The sequence below is a fragment of the Apteryx mantelli genome, chromosome 5 (genome assembly GCF_036417845.1).
Source record: "Apteryx mantelli isolate bAptMan1 chromosome 5, bAptMan1.hap1, whole genome shotgun sequence".
Taxonomy (NCBI): Eukaryota; Metazoa; Chordata; class Aves; order Apterygiformes; family Apterygidae; genus Apteryx; species Apteryx mantelli.
In genome coordinates this window covers 84,269,239-84,289,750 of record NC_089982.1, presented here as the reverse complement: position 1 = coordinate 84,289,750, position 20,512 = coordinate 84,269,239, and the positions used below count along the sequence as shown (strand labels likewise).

Below are 20,512 nucleotides of genomic sequence, written 5' to 3'. Positions count from 1 at the left end.
AAATTAAAGGAAAAAAATGAAAAAAAATTAAAAAATTAGGAAAATTAAGAAAACGCGGCTCCCGCGCTTACTTTCTGTGGAAGGCATGTTTGCACGGACAGATCCCCAGCTCGTCTTTGGGCTTGAACTCCTCCAAGCAGACGGCGCAGATCTGAAACGGGAGCGAGTCACGGAGAGAAGGCATCAGGCGAGCGGCTTTTTTTGGAGGCGCCAAGTGCGTGGGCGCCTCCGATCCGGCGCCAACGCTCCCCCAGAAACCCCCCTCCCCGGGAAACCGTCCGCTCCGCTCGCTCCGCATCCTTCCCCGCTCCGTCGACGCCGTTCCAGCCGCACGGGGAAGAGCCGGGGGAGATCAACTAGGATGGACGGTGCCGCCGCTGGTCCCCGTGAGACCCACCAGCGCCGTTTCAAGCCCGATCCGCATTTAATCCGGGCTTTAATTTCTCGGCCACGGCTGAAAAAGCAGCGGCCCCGGAGCGGGAGAGTTTGGAGGGAGCCCGAACGAAATCCTGCCGGCCTCCGCCGAAGCCCGGGGCAGCAACGTCTTTCGAGCTCCCTGCTGACCCTTAATATTTACCGCGGCTCCTCTTCAGCGGGCCGGTTCCCGGCGCCAAACGCCGCTGGATTCAGAGAAGCGGGAACCGGCAACTCCTAAGCGGACGGCGCTAGCGTTTAACGGGCAGGTAGGTAACGGGGGTGTATTTTCTGTTGGCATTAGGTGAGCTTTTAAAGCGGAAATGAAGTCAACGTTTGAAGCCGGTTTCGAGCAGATTCTAAACGTCAGCGGGAAAAACACTCTATAAATCTAAGCGCGACTCCCTAAAAGAGAGCGGACGCCTGGGGGAGAGCGGCGATCGCGTTTAAATGGCTCTGATTTTGGAAAACCGTAAGGGGCAGGGAGGGAAAGGTGGATCAGGGCCACCGCGTTGGCCGTTGCCGGCTCCCCCTCTCCTTCCTCCCCTGCGCGAGGAAGAGGAGCATACTCACCTCGTGCAGGTTCAGCTCCTTCACTTTTTCCTTTAGGATAACCTGCAAGGCAGAGAGACGGGGTCAGGACGGGGCGTTTAAAGGTAAACCTGAAGTCCAAAACTATATTAAAAATTGCCTAGTTTTTTTCTTTTTATAAAAACCCTTCTGCAGCTTTTTAACATCCCCGTTGAGCTGGAAACCCTCAACGCGCCACATCGAGACAGCGAACGGCTCAGGTTTTTGCACCCATGGAAAAACGGGAGGAAGGCAGCAATCACGCAGGCGGCAGCTACCGCTATAAGGACAAAATCCGGGGGGGTCTCTTAAATCCGGAGCTGCCGGCTGCCCCCGCTCTCTGCTGCGCGCCCGGGTGTGCGTCTTCCAGTTCGTTTTCACTCGGAAACGACCGCGTAATATAATATTATCAGCCCGATTCCACGTCCTTTTGCCTGCCTGCTGGAACGACAGGCTGGAGCCAGAAAAATTATACAAAGCCCGGAGAAAACGGGGCGTTCGAGTAGTAACCCGACGCGGCGTTTATTTTAACGCGGGCTCCGGCGTGCGGGCAGAAAACAGCGCCGTTTGCCAAGGTTACTTGGAGGCGTTCCCTAAGAGGGATCCCGCTCTTCCCGATTCCTCACGCTGCCTCGGCGCCCCGAGGCTTCGCGCGACCCGGAGCAGCCAGGTGCGGTCTGGGGAAGAGACCGAGACTCGGCAGAACGGCGCTTTATCGCTGGAGAAACGTTATTACTGTGGACGAGCGGAAAGTAATTGAGGTTTCGGAAGGGACCTGCTGGAGCTCCGGTTGCTCCGCATCCAGTGGTGGTCCGAGCTGCTCCAAGGGTGGAGATGCCCCCACCTCTCCGAGCCCCTGCTCCAGTGCTTGAACACCCTCAGGGGGGAGAAACATCTCCTTATTTCCAAACGTTTTAGGTGTTTTTCCCCCCCCTTTTCAATGATACTCCTCGAACTGACGGGGCAGATGCTCTCCGGGCGCCCGGCCGGCAGGAAGGAATTAAAGCAGCGGGGACGCGGCTTTGGCGGAGCGTCAACACCGCGTTCGTGAAGACCCAGCGCTTCCCAAGGAAAGAGCAGCACGATGGAAAGCGGGGAAGGAAAAAAAAAAGCGATTTACTTCAACAAAACCCGGGGCCTTTAGGCGCGTTTGGCTCGAAGCAAGAGGGGGGAAAACGGCAACTCGCGGCTCAGCAGCTCACCTGTTTGTAGGCGTAAAGCTCTTTGTGGGCTTGATGTCTGAGCCTGCAATCGAGACGGGGAGAAACGTGAAGGCAGGCCAAAAATATGACGATCACCATAATACCCCAGACGCCACGTTTCACTTCCCTCCCTTCTAGGTTTAATCGTGTTCTTCTCTTTTTTTCCCTCCCTTTCTTTTTCGTTTCCAAAACGAGGATGGCCACGTGAAACGATGCGTTTAAGCGCTTGCCGGGGAGCCAGGGCTGGGGCTTTTCGCCTAACTAGAACTATAACGTCTCCACCCAGGGGCACCAGAACCTCCTACAATTTTCCTTTTTCTGAACTACATAATTTTCTGCACACGCGTGCGTTACCTGCGCCGTTAAGACCGACACAAGCTGTCGAGCAAGGCAGCAGCTAACAGAAATAGCCAGGTTTTCCAAGCACTTCTGCTGCCGGTATTTCTAGACTGGACGCTGCACCTTTTCCGAAGCGGCACGTTTTCAAACCCTGGGAAAGCCGGGGGGAAAGCTCTGCTCCCGCTTTAGCGGAGGAAATCTCCCCGTTGCAAGGTTTCCTATTGACGTCCGACACTTTGGCATTTTCTTACGCTCAAAACACCGCGTTATCTCCAACTATAACATCAGCTGAGCGGTCACGAGACTTCCCAAGTCGCACAAGGGAGCTTTCAAGGACAAGTCACTCGTCTGGCTGAGAAAGCAGAGGACGGCTCCTTCTCCGTAGGAAACACGGAGTCGGAAAGCTTTGGAAGAGAAGCAATGTGACATCTTCTCTCTTTGGTTTCACATCGCAGGGCAATTTAATAACCGGGGAGATAACGAGTTGCCAAAAACTGCAGGGAAATGAAACCGTAGCTGGGGGATTTATTTATTTATCAGAAGACCAGACGTTCGTGTGCTGCATTAAAGCAGGGAGCGACGAGCCTGGGATATCACCCGCCGCGAGAGGGTGTTCCCCGCTCTGGATAAGGAGCCGGGGCTGGATTCGGTGGGACGCGGCACGAAACCAGAGGTCTCCAGCGGCCTCCTCGCCGAGCGGCGCAGCTGCAACTATTTGTGCCCGTCCTTTGCCGGGGACGGAGCGAACGCAAACGCGTCGCGTCCTTCCGCCGAGGACCAACACCAGCGTTCGTTACGGCAACGACACCGATAAAAATAAACCCCACGTGTATCGAATGCGTTTAGCAACCACGCTGCGAAACAGGCTGCAAGCTCCGTCTTGCAAAGCTCCGAGCTGGGGCAAGGATGCGTTAGCGTTACTGCTGCGCTGGCACCGCTCTGTCGAGGTTTCCGTACGAACGCAACGCCGGCGAGACAGAGCCGGGTGCCAGCAGCCAGCCAGGCCGCGTCACCGTCGCGAGTTTTGATTTAAAACTCGCACGAGGAAAACATCTCGCCGAGGCAGGACGAGCAGCGGCCCCTTTTCCGCTGCTGGCTCGGCAGCGCGCAGCGCGTCGCGGGCGTCAGCCGCCCCAAGCAGCCTGTTGCGCTTCTAAAATAAATACATAAAATAAATAAACAGAAGAAAAAAATCCCATAGTGCTTCGAATTAGGAGACATGGCGTTTAGCGAAGCGCTCCGGAAACTCCGAAGGGAAGTTATCAAGGCTAAAGAGTCGGCCGAGGACTTTTTACAACACGCCAGCGTGTGTCTGCAGGGCTTGGACGGTCGCAGAAGTATTTCTCCCCAGGCGGCCTGCAGCCTCGAGCGTGGCTTTAGACGGGGAACCCCCTTGCCTGCGATTTCACTTCTCCCAAAATATTCTGGGGAGGGGGCAGTCTCAAATCTCAGCCGTTTCACACCGAGCTCTCGGGGGCTCTCTGGTCCCTAAAGGCTGCAGCAGGGTGATATAGCACGAACCAGGCTGGCGGCTTGGAAAAATAAGAGGTAAATATACATCCCTGACCGTTTTGCATGAAAACGCCCCCCAAATAAAGGGCGAGGGGACATTAAAAGTTAAAGTTAAAAGGAACTGCAAGGCCGGGGTCTCTCGCGTGCGCGGAGAAGCGGCTCCCTGCGAACGACGCTGAGCAGAAACGCGAGCAGAAGATGCAGGAACAATAGAGAAAACAGGATAAAACCGGCCCAATCCGCGGAGATCCCCGAGGTTGGGAAAGCAGTTATGAAACCCAGATGGGGAAAAGCACGATTCTCCGCCGGAGGCCGCGTACGAGGGAAAAAAGCTCTCCCAGCATGGGAAAAAGCCCGCGCAGCCGCTGAGGCTGGCTCAGGGGGACGACCGCGGCCCGGGACGAGGCAAAGCTGCCGAGCAGAAGGTGCGCAGCACCCACCGAGCGCCAAAAAACCCGGCTCCTGCCCTCGCTCCGCTTGGGACGAGCTATTTGTGGGCACGGAGCAGGTCTCCGGGCCACCAAAGGGGACAGGGGAAGACCGATGGGCCGCTCGTCCGGGCAATGCCGCGCCGCAGGAGGAGCGCGGATGCTTAAATCCCTGCGCGGGGTTCGTACGCATCCGTGTCCGGAGGCGAGGCAAGTTTGGGGGGAAGCATCCCCCGTGCTCGGTTTGTTCTTACGCTCCCCCCTAAGCGTGTAGCTTTGGCCGCTGGCGGAGATAGGACACCGGGGCCAGGCGGATCCTTGGTGCCACCAAGCGCAGCTGTCGTAACGCGACCCTGAATCCTGGCAAACGCTCTCGCCCTCGCGTTCAAGAAGGATTCGTTAGGGAATTGGCCAGAGGGATCCAAGAGCTACTTAAATTTTAGACTTCAGTGCAGTTCTCCGGTAGGCCACGGACCACATCTAACACCTTTTTTGGTCTCGAACGCTGCTCCTGCTCTCGGTGGGATCTGCCTGACATGGAAGAACAAGAGATTTCTTTGCCCGAAGGACCCCAGGTTAAAAAGCCAAACCCGAGGTGCCGTCCGGCCCGAATTACGCTACGATCCTACCGCGGTATCGGACTCCTTACTGAGAGGAGGGCAGCTCCGCGGTCAGCCCCGAACGCGAAGCGGCCCCAGCGCAAGGACGAAGGCGGCTGCACATAGCCGAGGTCGTTTAGCCGCGCTGGGGGAAGTCGCCCGGCCCGAACGGAGACGCCGGGCATCTTCGGCTTTCCAAACCCGATAAGAATTCGGTTAATCCGGGCAGGTTTGATGTGCAGAACGGAGGAGAGAGCCCTAGGAAGAGCCTTTCCAAGGAAGAAGCAGCCCGCGCCTCCGGCATGGCTCGAAGCGCTGCAGCAAGGGAAGGCAGCAAAGCGCCGGCACCGAGGACGCCGCGGCGCTCACCCAGAGGCAGCGCAGCGGGCACAGGCCTTTCGAACGCTTAGAAAGCAGAGTATCATCAGCTTCGGGATCCTCTCAGCCCGGGTTTTACGGGACTGAAGGCAACATAAGGTTATTACTTTCATTAATTCCCCTGAAAGCTGCAGCAGGCATCAGACACGAATGGCTGCCCGCAAAATTTCATTTCCTTTTTTTCCCTCCCCTCCCCCTTTTATTTATTTTTTTTCTTTCTTTTTTTTTAAGCAGAGCTAGCAGACGCCCACGCGACAGCTCCCAGCTGAGAGCGTTGCAAGGCTGGGACTAGCGTTTTGCACCACAGCGGTATTTAAAAATGAGAAGAGCTTTAGATGTGACCGGACTGCGCACGGACGGTTATCTTCTCTTGCTTTCTCCTGGCTCCCAATGGATATGAATTTTAGCCAACCTCACCAAGAAGTTCAATTCTTCTTCCTCCCTCGGAGCCTGCAGAGCCCGGAGTACGCTCTTGTGTATTGACACGGTTGCCAAACGCAGCCCACGTGACATTTTCCGAAGGCAAATCCCTTAATGCTGTCGGCTCTCCGAGGAGGGGTAAATACGCCCGGCCTTGGCTCTCCCGGGAGATGCATCCCTCCCCAGCCGGCCCGTCTCACGCGCTACGGGCTGCGGAGGAGGATGCGCCGATAAGGAGCAGCCGACGAGGAACGGGGCCCGCGGGACCGTGTCACAAGCTCCGCTCGTTATTTGCCGAGCGTTTGCAGATGTGCTCGTCACGGAAGAGCTGGGCGAGGGGCCCGATTACTGCTGCACCTGAGCAAAGCCTCTGCTTCGGCCCGGGAAAAAAGCCAGGGGCTCCGTGCAAATAATCCCGCGGCGTGCGAGAGGAATGCCGGAGCCCCAACCGGGACGCTCGGTCTCGCTCGCCGCTCCCCTCCGCCCCGGTTTGAGCTAGCCTCTACGACAACACCATCTCATCTGCCTAATTATTAAATTAACACTTCTCTTTCAGACAGCCTCCGGATGTAAATCTGTATTAAAGCCATGCATCTAATTGCAGAAGGGGTCGGGAAAGGATGGGCTGGTCCAGGGGGATTTTCCAGCTGGTTTGGCAGGGCGGAAAGGGGGGATTTAACTCCTCTTACTTTGCCCCAAGCGTATCAGATCCTCCTGTCGCAGGGCAAGGGGTTTTCGCTTGCTCCAGGCACCGGCAGTGCTTCCGAGTGAAGCGGCGCCGCAAGGAAGCGACAAGGCAAACCCTTCCCGGAGCAATCCTTTGGGATGCTGCTCTGTGCTTACAGCCACGTGGTCCTCATCCCGCTGACCACCAGCGAGGCTCTCCGAGCACGCGCGAGAGCCGGAGCTTTTATACCCCGCTCTTTTATACCCACATCACGATGCAGCAAACTCAAAGGAGATGGAGGCTCCAGGGGCAAATCCGCGCAGCTAGAAAGCGGGGCACGGAGAAACCCTCCAAAACGGGAGCTGCTTCCCATAAGGACAATTCCTGTTTGGCACCATTTTGCACATAACCGAGCGGTTGCTGGTGGTTTTAAGAGAAATTCATAGAGTCTCAATAGAGTTTAGGGCTCTAAAGGGATCATTAGATGATCTAATCCAAGCTCCCCTCTATCACAAGGTTGTTAAATAGCACTTCGTTACTCCTGGGAATGGGAGCCAAAACATCTCTTCCAGACACGCACTCTGTCTTGATTTAAAGACATCGAGAGACGGACAACTCGCCACTTCCCTCGCTGGCTTGGTTCAACGGTTACTCACCCCCTTCTCTTACAACAAGCCTCCAGCTTCTAAATTTAAAGATTTTCTGGCTTGATCTTCCAGACGTAACTACTTGTTACTTCTTCTCTGGGGCAGAACACAGCGGTTCACACCAGAACACGCTGCAGACAAACGGGAAGATCTCGATATCAGGCAGCCCGGATCACCCCGTGGCCTGGGTCTGGGCTCAGCTGCGGGTTTTACAGGGCTTTGCTGTGGTCAGCGGTTCAGGAGCCGAAAAAACACGCCAGCTCTCGAGTCCTCGAAGGCAGCAGTGAAATCTTGTTTCCCTGGTCTACAGCAAAGAGGAATGGAGCAAGAAGAGACCACGCGCGCGTCTCGGGGAGGGACGGAGGGAGGGGAACCGAGGGATATATGGCTAGCACGGAGCTGGGACCATCCAAAAAGCAAGAGGGGATAAAAAGGAAGGGAGGGAAAGGCGATTTGGCAGGAGTCGGGGAGCTACGGGAGCAGCGCGAGGCGCAATGCTGCCAGCGGACGGCACTCGCACAACGACACCCTTCGTTCCCGGCCGGGGGGAGAGGCGCGGGCAGCTCCGAAACACGCCGAAAGCTGTTATCGGCACTGCTTCCTTCCCCCATCCACCTCCTATCCCCGGACACGGTCCTTTTCCCCCCCATCTGCTTCTCATTTTTCCCCCTGGGAGGAAGTTTCACCTCGCGATTAATAGTCAAACCGTCTCCCCTCTGGCCCATAAAATCATTAAAGCAACTGCCCCAAATTGGAATAACCTTTAATCCCCGGCTCCCCTACCTTTCAGGTTAACAAATCAACTCTGCATCATTAATCTCTAAAACTGTGCTGTTGAACGAGCAATTTGCGTACAATAACAAATGGAGCAGGTATGAAACATTTCTTAAGCACGCAGCGCACAAGTTACTCATTAAAGAGGGAAATGTGTTGAAACGTTAAGCAGAAAGCAGGAACCATAAAAAAAATCCGTTTCGAGGCTGTTTGAAAAGCCCACGTAAGCAACCACGTTTTCAGGCATGTTTGAGCATACGTGTAAATATATGCCCTGTTTTTAAAGGGAATGACATAATTGCCTCCTGGAGTCGTTAGCTCCAAGATACGGTGGGAACACGGTGTTAGGTTCTTACTGTGCACGCTCTGGATCCATTTACTCCGTTAGGGATGAATGTTGTGTCTGATACTAAGCGGCTGAGCAAACTATGCGACTTCAAGGGAAAGCGAAAATATTTCACGGGCCACACCAAGTTGTCCAGACCCAAGTGCACGAAACTCCTTGCGGAAGGACAACGTGATGTTCATCTGTTACTTCGTGGTGGCCAAACTGACAACATATTCATTTAACCTGACCTAGGTGACTGTTGCCAACGCTCCTTTGCAGCCACAGAGAAGCACAGGACGTGTGTCCTTCTCTGGGCAGCAGCCAGGACAACCCAATATTGGGTTAGCAGGAGCAGGAGATGCTGCAGAAGAGCAGGAGATGCCGAGCACCTCGCAGGACTGGTCCCAGTCCGAACTGGGAGACCTTAGGAAAACAGCAAGGGCGGCTCACTTACCTGATCAAGTAGCAACAGAAGAGTAAACTGAGGATGAAGACGAAGATGGCTGTGCCAAAAACCACGATATATATGTTGAGAGGCAGGTTCTGGAACCCGATGTTAGGCATCCTGAAACTGTAATGCTGGAAATCTGAGCTCATGGGTAGGCTGCAAAGAAAGGGAGAAAACACAAGGACGTGAGGCTCCTTTGGAAGGGTGATCAGCACAGCGTTCATCTCGGAGGGAAGAGAGGACCCCTCGAAACGCAGCCGAAGGGGAAGCGGGGGGCACCGACATGCCCGGGGGCACTGACTGCCTTCTTGCTCCTCGTCCCCGGGGCGAAGGCATCCTACAACAACCGCGGCGCAGTCTCCGTCTCCAGCAAGGCGGCTCCTTACCAGAAACCCGGCGCCTAGTTCAGCAGTCCTGAAAACAAAGCAGGCCGGAGCAAACCGTAGCTGGGATTTTTCTCCTCCTGCTGTGATCTTCTCATCCAGCTAGTTCCCCTCTTTCGTACGCACGCGGCGCTTTAAGCCTAACGTTGTGTCAGGTGGACGGCGCAGATTTGCATCCAAGTAGCCCAGGCTATGGCCAAGGCCCCTCCGTACCTGAAACCCTAATTAATTAGACCGAAACGTTCAAAGCAGCCGGAAGGCCTGGTAATAGGGAAGGTTTTTCTTCCCTTCCCCTCCTGCGGTTTCCAAGACCGATTCCTCATTCGGTAGAAATCCCCCTGCGCAACCTTCAAGCGTGCAGATAACTGACTTCTCTCCAAAACGCAGCGCGGGCAGAAACAGCCTCCCTGGTTCACGAGGAAAATCCCCCTCGATCCGAGGCACGGCTTTCTGCGCCGGCGTTAAACCCGCGCGAGAGGAAGAGGAGGCTGCAACGCCATTTCCACAGCAAACGGCAGAGCCACCCCAAAACGAGAGGCGCCATAAAAGAGCCTCGTTTAAGCTTCACACGAGACCTGGGCTGAGTGGTTTAAGGGCGTTTCTGCAGGTTTCAGCTTTCTTTCTCTCTGCAAACCCACACGGTTTCCCCCCCCCAGCCTCTGAACGGGCCAGAGAAAACCCCAAATTATCTCCGAGTGGGCAGGATGCAGCGACGAAGAGGAAGAAGCAGCGACTTTGGCTGTCGCCTTACCAAGTTGCAAACGTGCGACCAAAACGAACCTCCCCCGTCGAGGAGAGACCAAATTAAATCCTACGAGCAGCTGCTTGGAATAATGACTTTAACATATGATCTCTCCCATGATTTTACTTTAATGATTCATCACGTGGCACACCGATATTTTACAATAACCAGAAGAAAGTCTTTCGAGTGGATCCGTTACCCTTAGGAGCCAGGTAAAAAGAAGAGATGGACGTCTTTGCGTTGCTATATAAACCTCCTAAATAAGTCTGCTGTAACATCGTGTTAACGCTTGAAATCCTTAACTCAAAAGTACCTATTTGTTATTGCTTCATACGATACCTTTCTATTTTCAGTATGTCTCAAATACTGATCCATTCATCCTTGAATGATCACAAGTATCTCTGGCCGGGCATAAATCCACCCACTCCCAGCTTAAAAAAGGAAGTTAAAAATACGTCTTATTTTCCTTTCATTAGAATTACTGCCCATGGAAAGGGCCGAATGCAGTTTGCAATTAAGTTGCACAACACAGAGAAAATACCTGAAGTCTTCAGCCCGTTTCACAAAGAAAATTACCGAGGGACAGCAAAATCCCAAAGAAGCAGGAAGCTTCCAAAGGGATCTGAATTGCACAGCTCCAAGTTTCTGTGCAGAAAGAGAAGACCGGGTGAAAACGTGGGACTCGCACGCAAGCTTATTGGAAAAATAACGATAAACCTCAAATCCGAACTGCAAAGCCACTGCTTTCTGGGCTACCGGGCAAGACGTGAATTCAGAGTGTCCCAAAAGGGTGGTGACAGGATCGCAATGCCAGCAGCAGCCCTGAAAATAAGCCGAGTTTTACCCTGGGAAGCTTTAGGACTAGGTGCAGAGCCTTGTTTTCCCTCCCGTCTCCGTACAGAGAAGGGGCAGAGCGCGCAGGTTTGCCGGCCGCACCGGGAACCCTTTGCCGCTAGACACAACGGACGCTGCGAGCTCCCGGGGCAAGGATCAGGCCCCGCTACCCGTTTTGCAGGCGGCGTTAACCCACGCCTCGCTATATATAGCAGCAGGACGGCGGCTGTCTGCACAAACACGCGTAAACTCGGTAGCTGCGGCAAAGCGGGGGAAAAAAAACGAAACCCAAATGCTCACCAAAACGCGCTCGCAGCAAACCACTCCTCGCCCTTGCCTTGCCTACGCCGACCTTTTAGCGTGACGGTCCTGAGCTTTCGGATACGGGTTTTTGTCCGAACCTCAGCAACGGCCCCTCTGGTACCTGCACGGCTGCTTCATCTGGGAGAAAACTCACCTTTCAGCTCGGCTGCTCCATCCGCGCTAACATTGCTCCTGCGATCTGCCCTCTCCGAAGGCGGCATCGCCGTCGCTCTCGCAGCACGGGAGAGCCTCCGCTCCGCCGCCGCTTTCGGTTTCCTCCGCCCCGCTGCGAGTTTTGAGGCAATTTCTGGTAAAGTCTGAACTCGATTAAAGTCTCCGGAGACCGGGACACATGTTAAGAAAGTCTCCGAGCCAAAGTGGAAATACTATAATAACGCCGGGGCTGGAAGCCTGCACACACCCTTGCCGGCGCTGGCGGGATTGGTAATTATAACGCAGCAGCCTCCCGGGAGCTCGCGCTCTTCCGCAAAGGGCTGCGGAACTCAACCGAGGTGTTTCGATTAAAAAAAAACCCCAACAAACCAACCCCAAAACCTTTGTTCCCAACTCCGGCACAGTTAATACGCAGCTTAGCGTCGCCGCGCAGGGCTGGGGTTTTGTTGTTTTATCTCCGCTCCGGAACGCTGCCCCGGGAGTTTGCTCGGTCAAAGGGATTGAAGGCGCTTCGGGGCCTCTCGCTTTGGTCACGCTCACGCGACGGCGGTGGCGGCGGAGGCCTCCGGCTGCATCTCCCAGCGCGGAGCTGCGCCCCGGGCGGGATCGCCCCCGGCTCCCTTCCCGCCGAGGCCCCGCTCCCCCTTGAGTGGGTGCACGAAGAGCTGGAGGAACCGGAGGCCCCAAGCATGGCCACGTGCCTTATCGCTAGTTAAACGGAACGTTTCCGCTTTCTTCCCGTTTCCTTTTTATCCACAGGCTCTTTTTTGATAATCACCCGGCTTTGGACGACCGACTCGAATTCTCCCTCCTCGGGACGATAACGCTGGTGAAGGACACAACGGCTCGGTTCAGGTGGCACCGCAAGGGCTGCTCCATGTCCGAAGCCTTGGGCGTCCCACCACGCTGCAAAGCGAAGGAGGAGGAGGAGGAGGAGGAAAGAGGGGCTACAGCCTCCCGACCTCGCTGGCCAGGCTGCGCTGCCTTCAGCAGGACCACGGGACGCAAATTTGGCAACTCGGAGGCTTCACGTTTATCCATGTTCCCATCCAGCTCTCCGTGGAACAGGACTGGTACGTACTGCCGTTTCTGTCCTCCCCAGCTACCTAAGACTCTCCAAAGAGAGAACCAAACACTGCTGACCCTAGGTTGCCATCTAGAAACCTTTCAGGTCATTTTTGCAAAGCAGGAGAGAGGGTTAAACAAAAAAACCACCAACAAAGGAAGACCAAGCACATCAGGAGCAATTCTTCACCCTCTGGCTGCTGCTTTGAAACCCACCGCGGTCAGCGCTTGCATTAGGCAAAGCATGTTTTTACGGTTCTGAAGATCATAAATTATCTACAGGAATTCGGCCTTAGAGCAACAGTCTGCAGGACAGAAAGTAAAAAGGTTAGTTAAGCCCTGGAGAAATACGAGCGCCTGAAGACCCCGATCTGCTCGGTAACGCTGGGGAAGCCAAGTCGAGGGATACTTGAAACGCGGACCTGACCTGAGCCACCACGCGGATAGACAACAAAACGCGACGCTCTATCTCCGGCACCACGCCGTCCTCAGCTCCCTCTCTGCTGACCCCTCCACGAGCCAAACTTCCCACAGCGCCCAAAAGCACGGTGACGCGGTGGGAAGGTCCCGGGTGCATGCGCCGGGCCACCTCCTGGCTGCCTTCTCCACCAGGTGGTGAGCACTACTCCTGGCATTTTGGACTACATGACCGCAAAAGTTGCCTTCTGCTATTCACCAGACCAAAACCTCACATCACCTATTTAATACCTATGCAAAACCTCACATCACCTATTTAATACCTATGCAAAGAGTCTTCACGTTGAGGTTACACCTAAACACCCAACGCAATGAACCAAGCTTTCTTGGAGAAACAACAACAGACCCGTCCAACCAGCACCGGACCAAGCTGGGTGCTCTCCTTTTTAACTTCTTTAAACTGGGAAGCTCTTCTTTAACTGAGCCGAGTCTGGGGTTTCCATCCTGTTCTCTGACCAGCCGAGCCCACGGTGGACTGAGAAGGAAAGCAGAGATGCTCTGGTCCTGGGGCAGGATGAGGAAACACCATATGGGATTTAAGGCGGATAACGTAATCCAGCCAGAACCTCCTTATTGCATCCAACTGGAGTTGTGCAGCTGTTCTACCAGCCCCTGTGACCACAGCCGCAGTGATAAACCTAATACCATCACAGCTGGCCAAAAGCCCAAGATAAAAAATAAAAAAAACAGTCCCTAGAAGCTGAGCTCCTTTCCATCCACATCTTCCTATTTTCTTCTCCTAACGGTACCGTCCATTCAATATTTTCTTCAAATGGTCGTCTGCTGGTGGGGCCGTGACCTACCTGCTGGCCATACCGCAGCGGTTCGGTCCCCCGGGTGCAATCCTTCAGTCTCCTAAGGTGCCCCTCCAGGAGTCTTCACGGCCCCAGGTTCATCCAACCACAACAACACGCAATAACCTTCCCCGCATCAGGGCTACCCTGACAAGTTTGGTCCTCCCTCCCTTCTTCTGAAACAGCTGAGAAACGTTACAGCAAAAAACACAGAGGGAAGGGGGGAAAAAAAGAAAGATTAGCTTGAAGGCAGCCTGCAGGAGAGCCAGGAAACCGTTAACTTTAAAAGACTTCAGAGAAATCTGACGATTTTCAAGGAGCCAAGCTTTGGGGGGGGGGGGGTTTGGAGGAGGAGGGGAGGAACTGCATTTTAATCTGCTTCAGATTGACGAGAACGCAGCCAAAAGAAATAAAAAAGGAGCCGTAACGAAGGATGAAAACCTTCCGAGACAGAGCAAACGCATTCCCGCTGCTCTCTTCCTGGCCGAGGCATCTCGGCGGAGGTGGACGTCATTGCTGGCTGCACCCACCACCCTGCCCGGCCACCAGCTCCGGCGGCTTCGCGTCGGCGGGGGAAACGGGCCAGTGAAAAGTGGATGAATAACCTGGAGATAGAGGGAGAGCGCAGCAGAGTTTTTCCGCTCTGGCAGAGGAAGGACGAGAGCAGGAGACCTGGGATGGAGCGGGAGGAGGTGACCTCCGAGGTGCTGCTTCCGGATGAAGGCGGCAGACGGGAAAGCAAAGGGCCAAGAGGAGAGTGAGACGTTTCCTTAGGGATACACCAGCTCGCCGTATCCAGTGCCACCGCTGCGCGGAGGGATCTGTCCCGATGAGGAAACCAAACCACTGGATCGCACGTCCCTCCCAGCTGGGACGGATTAGCGCCGCTGGGGATCGCAGCGCGCCCAGGCGCCAGGAACGGCGCGTTCGCGGTGAGCGCCGGCTCTCCTCTTCCGTTAGGCGCTTAACGGAGCCGGGCGCGCCGGGGTCGGCTCTGCAGCAACGCAGCCAAACGAAGCCCTGGTATAACAGCAAGCACTTAATGCTCTTAATAAGCAGCCAACCTCTTACGTAGAGCTTCCATCAGGAGATCCCAAAGGGATTAACGAAGGAGGCAACGTCCCGCCGCTTTACCGCGCGGATCTGAACTGTGTGCGATTCCTCTGGTTTCAACCCACTGAAAGGAGCTGCTTTAATTTAATTTAATTTTTATTTTTTTAATGCAACGCCAGGGCACGAACGGGCCGTGCGAGCGCCGTGCGTCAGACCTAAATTTAGCAAACGGGTTCGGCGGAGGGGTGTTTCGTGCCTCGGCCGCTCTCGGCCAAAAGGCGTTTTTGAGGCAGGCCGGGTTAAAGGCTAACGGCGCATCTGCTCGCGTTGCGACAGCTCCGTCTCGGCGTCCGACGGCAAAAATGTTTTCCAACCCCCCCTCGTTTGTGGGGAAAACAGGCGAATGCACCCTGCTGCCCTGCCCCAAGGCAATGCCTGCGGGCTGGAAGGGAAAAAACCCACGTTTTTGGAGGGATTTACCTTTTGGATTTAACTTGCTCCCCAGGGAACCAAACCGAACCCTCCCGACCCGAAGCCGGACCCTCATTTCGGAGCGCCGGGATGGAGCCCAGGTGGCCTCAACACAGCGCCACGAGTCCCCGCAGCATCGCGCCGGCCAGGCTGCAAAAGCAAACCTGGGCATCAAAAAAAGCGCCATATTTAAGGCCGTGCCCCCGGGTACGAACCTGCAGCCACGCGGGTTTCTAGCGGCATCGGGAATAACTCGGCCAAATCCCTCGACCTCAGCAGCTCATCCTGGAAGCCATCTCCACGCATGTGGAGGAAAAGAAGGTGATCAGGAGTAGTCAGCATGGCTTCACCAAGGGGAAATCATGCCTAACCAATCTGATAGCCTTCTATGATGGAATGACTGGCTGGGTAGATGAGGGGAGAGCAGTGGATGTTGTCTACCTAGACTTCAGCAAGGCTTTTGACACTGTCTCCCATAGCATCCTCATAGACAAGCTCAGGAAGTGTGGGTTAGATGAGTGGACAGTGAGGTGGATTGAGAACTGGCTGAATGGCAGAGCTCAGAGAGTTGTGCTCAGTGGCACAGAGTCTAGTTGGAGGCCTGTAGCTAGCGGTGTCCCCCAGGGGTCAGTCCTGGGTCCAGTCTTGTTCAACTTCTTCATCAATGACCTGGATGAAGGCACAGAGTGCACCCTCAGCAAGTTTGCTGACGATACAAAACTGGGAGGAGTGGCCGATACGCCAGAGGGCTGTGCTGCCATTCAAAGAGACTTGGACAGGCTGGAGAGGTGGGCAGAGAGGAACCTCATGAAATTCAACAAAGGCAAGTGCAGGGTCCTGCACCTGGGGAGGAATAACCCCATGCAGCAGTACAGGTTGGGGGTTGACCTGCTGGAAAGCAGCTCTGCAGAGAAGGACCTGGGAGTGCTGCTGGACACCAAGTTAAGCATGAGGCAGCAATGTGCCCTTGTGGCCAAGAAGGCCAATGGTATCCTGGGCTGCATCAGGAAGAGTGTTGCCAGCAGGTCGAGGGAGGTGATCCTGCCCCTCTACTCAGCCCTGGTGAGGCCACATCTGGAGTACTGCGTCCAGTTCTGGGCTCCCCAGTACAAGAGGGATGTGGCACTACTGGAGCAAGTCCAGCGAAGGGCCACAAAGATGATTAGGGGACTGGAGCATCTCTCTTATGAGGAAAGGCTGAGAGAGCTTGGCCTGTTTAGCTTGGAGGAGAGAAGGCTGAGAGGAGATCTTATCAACGTGTACAAGTATCTGAAGGGAGGGTGTCGAGAGGATGGGACCAGACTCTTTTCAGTGGTGCCGAGCGACAGGACGCGAGGCAACGGGCACAAACTGAAACACAGACACTTCCATCTGAACATGAGGAAAAACTTTTTCACTGTGAGGGTGACAGAGCACTGGAACAGGTTGCCCCGAGAGGTGGTGGAGTCTCCTTCTCTGGAGATATTCAAAATGCGCCTGGATGCAATCCTGTGCAATATGCTCTAGGTGACCCTGCTTGAGCAGGGGGGTTGGACTAGATGATCTCCAGAGGTCCCTTCCAACCTCAGTGATTCTGTGATTCTGTGAAAAAGAACCTATCAGGGCTGAACTCCGCGGGCGAAACGCTTTACCCAACGGACCGATCTCGGGCGGACGCAACGCGAGTCTCGAGTCAGCGTCCCGGCGAAAGAGAGCCGCGAGCGTCTCTCCAGGCGGCAGCGAAGGCGCTCGAAGCCGCACCGGGATCCAGCGGGATCCAAGGAGCGTCGGTTGCGGAGCAAAACCGAACAGAAGCTATTTGACCCGTTTCAACCGCAAGGGAATTTGCAGAGGGGGTGGATCTTCGCTGCGTCTCTGCCCGGCCATGAAATCAAAGCGAAGCCGGAGCAAGAACCGGTTCAAACCTTTGCTCCCCCGAGAGTTAACCGGACGCTTTTGCAGCCGGGATCAGAACCAAATTCCCTGGCTTCGCTCCCCGGCCGCGCAACACCGAGCACAAAAATTTAACCCTCGCGACCACCGGCAGCATGACACGAGCCTTGAGGCTGGCTGACGCAGAAATATAAGAGTCCGATATAAAAATGTGACGTTTGATGAAGCAATAAGCAACTGTGGGGGGGGGGGGAGGAAAGAAAAAAAAAAAAAAGAGGGAAAAAAAGGTCTTTAGAAAGAAATCAGCGTATCAGAAAGCCTGGCAGCGCAACCGGCCCCGCTGCAGTATCTGGCAAGCGCTTTTCATTCTTGTCAGTCGGCTGAACAGAAAAACAACCCCGCGACCTCAATGCTGGAGTGCACCTTTAAACGCGCAAACATTTGGGCTACCGTTGGCAGAGAAACGCGCAGAAAATAGGTCACCTGCAGTTCCCATCGCCGAGTTCGAAGCGCTGCCATCGAAGGCTGTCAGCGAGGCAAAGCAGCGATTCGCTCGGGGCTCGTTGTGCAAGTTCCAGGAAAAAAAAAAAAGGGGGAGGGGGAAAAAATAAAAAAAATCAATAGCACTTTTCAATCCAGCCTAAATTAGGGAGGAAACGAAGTTCAGAAGAGAGCGGCCCCTGATGTGCCCTGCTCGGTCCCCATGATATCAAAAAGCCAAAATGAGAAATGGAAACAACTCTCTGGGTCAGGGCGGCCGGTGTGGTTTTGATGGACGCGCTGGCACGGGGCCGAACCCAGGGAGTTAAATGCACAGATAACCCGGGAAAACTTGGGGGTCTCCCGAAACATCCGATTTTTTAAAGTCTCCCGGCTTGCTGTGGTCGAGCCGTGATGATCGCGCTAAAACCAACCAAAAGAGCTTGCTGCAAAGTGGAAAAGTAGCCGGCCTTCTCCCATCTTTCCTACTGGCAGCTGGATGGACTTAACGACCTCCCGAAATCCTTTTTTCTAAGCTCCTGTAATGCAAAAACCAGTGTGACACGCAGGCACCGATAACCGGTACCAAAGGGGATCCGGATGGCTGCAAAGCCCTCGCGCAGGGGAAAAGCGGCACGAGGCCGGGAAGGGAAGAATTCCTCTTTACGCCGCTGCCTTCTGCTCCGACCGTGAACTTCGGACCTCGAGGATGCCCTAGGCAGAGCCGTTCACTCGCTCGGCTTGCAACTGCGGTAATAAATAAAGAGAGCAGGTAGCGTGAAGCAGGAGACCGAAAAGCTGGTGGCCAGCTATCAAGGAATCCTGCTTGCTTTGGGAAGAGGCAGCGCGAAAAGCACGCGCCGTTTCCACAGGGTTTGCGTTTGCAGATGCCGACGGTATTCAAAAAGCCATCGGGAAACAACCCGAACAACCCCAAAGCCAAACCCCAGCCCGATGCAAATTCACCCCATGGCCACTTGATTTTTTTTCCTAATACCGCCATAAAAACGAGCGAAGCGGTGGCCTGCCCTTCCCTCCGCTTTTCCCCAAAGCACCTCGCGACGTCACGGCCCGACCTTTTAGAAGGTCACCTGCAATTCGGCTTTCTTAAACACCCCGCGAGCGCTTCAAGGCTGCCGGCGCTTCCCAGGGCGGCGAAGCCAGGAGCCCGGGCGAGACTCGGAGGCGTGCAATCGTTTGCCGTCGGATCTTCATGAATTCCTGGGCGCCGAACCGCCTACTACAAGGCAAAAAATACATTACCGGCGCTAGCAACTCGGCGGAGCAACCGGCCCGCTGGCCGCATCAAGTGTCTCTTTAAAGGTCAAGAGAGCACGTGGTGCCCGGGAGCAGTTACATAAGCTTTTACTACGAGTTGGAGATACTTTGGGCGAGTCCAGCGATCAAATCGCAGCCCCGAACCGGCCGGTTGGCCTTGGCGTACCCGGCGAGACGAGGAAGGGAAAACCAAGGCTCTTCCTCCCTGCCGTCCCGCTCCTTCAACCCGCTTTCCGCCCTTCCCCGTCTTTAGCCGCGTTATTGAGATATATATATATATAGACGAGCCGCGTTATTGAGATTCCGCGGGAGAAGCCGCTCCTGCCGCGCTGAATCGCCTTTGGACACGCGGAGCGAGGCTGCCGAAATGCCGCCGCGGCGGCTATTGGCACGTTTCAATGAAAGCGCCGCGGCCTCGTTAGCAGGGTGGAAATCACGAGCTCGTCTTTGTACGCGTTTGAAAGCTCGCCTCCGAAAGCGCGGCGTTGGGCCGCAGCCAGAAATTCCTGGCTTGTAGCTCCTGCGATCCGACCGTCGGCGTCGCCTCGCTCACCCAGGTCACGCAAACTGCGGGCAGCCCGCGAAGGGATCGAACTGGGGGGGGAAAAAAAAAAGTTATTTTTGTAAATCTGTAGGGAAAGCAGGAGCGGGGCAATATTGCAAAAGGGTGCAAAGCCTTGGCGTTAATTCTTCGCGAGCCGGCGTTCCTCTGCGGGAGGTGCACCGCGCGCAGCCCAAATCCTTTGCGTTAACCTCCACAAAAGCGACCGTGCAAAGGCTGCTTGACCGGCTTCACACCGGGCTGTTTTCGGGAATTGCTCACCGAGATCCCTCCGGATCCAATTCTGCAAAATCTCGTTCGAGCAACAAACTTTACGGTCGGCTCCTTCTTTACCCGAACGGGAGCTGCAAGTCATCCAGCCGCGCAAATCCAACGTATCTGCTGGGTGCCTAACACGGTTGGGTGCCAAGGGCCCCCCCAAAAACTAATATCGCACAAAAAAGCCATAGGGAATGAGAGGGAGGATTAAGATATTGTTTTAACCTCTTTGATTCGCAGATAATTCTATAGATTATTTTGGCTCTTGAAATTAAAAAGCCCCCATCTCTATTAGCGACAGCAAATAGATTCCTTTCTAAAACTTACGGAGGGCGATGACGTTACGCTGCATAAAAAGAAAGAAAGAAAGAAAGAAAGAAAGAAAAAAAATGGCTCGGCTAATCCCTGCGATTTTATAAGCATCTTGGACACTAATCCGTTGATCTCATTGGAAAGGATTAGCATTACTCGCTCTCTCACCAGTAAATTTAAGAAGTTTCGAACCAGATGTAAACAAAAGCAGAGCGCAGTCCGCGGCCCGCGGAGCCTGCTGTCGCCGAGAAAGCCTCACCCGGCCCTTCATCGCGGTGGGGGGAAAAAAAAGGGAATTTTCCCCCAAATCCCAACGAGGGCTGCGAGCTCTGGCCGTCCGGGATGCAGTGGCACCGATGTCCAACATAACGCCGGCCGTCTTCGCCCAAACGAAAGGCGACCTCGTGTCCGAGGCGAATTCCCGTCCCGGATGAAGCCGTGCGAGCATCCCGCCGGGGCGGCGGGGGGATTTTTTGGAGGATGGTGTGACGGGGTTTACGTGGGCTGTGCAGATTTTTGGGGGAGGTTTTGCTGCTGGTTTAAGCCGATGGCTTCCCCTCCCCTTTCCTTCTGCTGGCAAAACCACACAAAGCTGAGCCGGGAACGGATCGGGCTGAAAATTACCCTAACAAAAAGCGGGAATATGCAGCTGGGGGAAAAGACGGGAGCACAGATTCGGATCAGCTGTGAATCCACAGCATTAAGTTTCAGTAGCCTAAAACATTGCA

The 20,512-nt window shown here is 54.8% G+C and overlaps 1 protein-coding gene across 11 annotated transcripts in view; it reads right to left on the bottom strand.

Moving 5' to 3' along the window:
- Positions 1-20,512, bottom strand: part of RNF24 (ring finger protein 24) — a 31,952-nt gene that overhangs the window by 1,365 nt on the left and 10,075 nt on the right. For 5 of the 11 annotated variants that reach the window (XM_067298379.1, XM_067298384.1, XM_067298387.1 and 2 more), the window contains exons 2-5: positions 8,733-8,882; positions 2,187-2,229; positions 988-1,029; positions 72-151 (exon numbers count right to left, since the gene is read on the bottom strand). In XM_067298379.1, the coding sequence (XP_067154480.1) occupies positions 72-151; positions 988-1,029; positions 2,187-2,229; positions 8,733-8,875 (308 nt within the window). In that variant the 5' untranslated portion in view covers positions 8,876-8,882. Of the gene's footprint in view, positions 1-71; positions 152-987; positions 1,030-2,186; positions 2,230-8,732; positions 8,883-9,112; positions 9,117-13,050; positions 13,055-13,507; positions 13,602-17,377; positions 17,444-18,465; positions 18,615-19,205; positions 19,248-20,512 lie in introns of those variants that run through there. The other 6 variants (XM_067298381.1, XM_067298380.1, XM_067298385.1 and 3 more) reach the window with 6 other exon arrangements.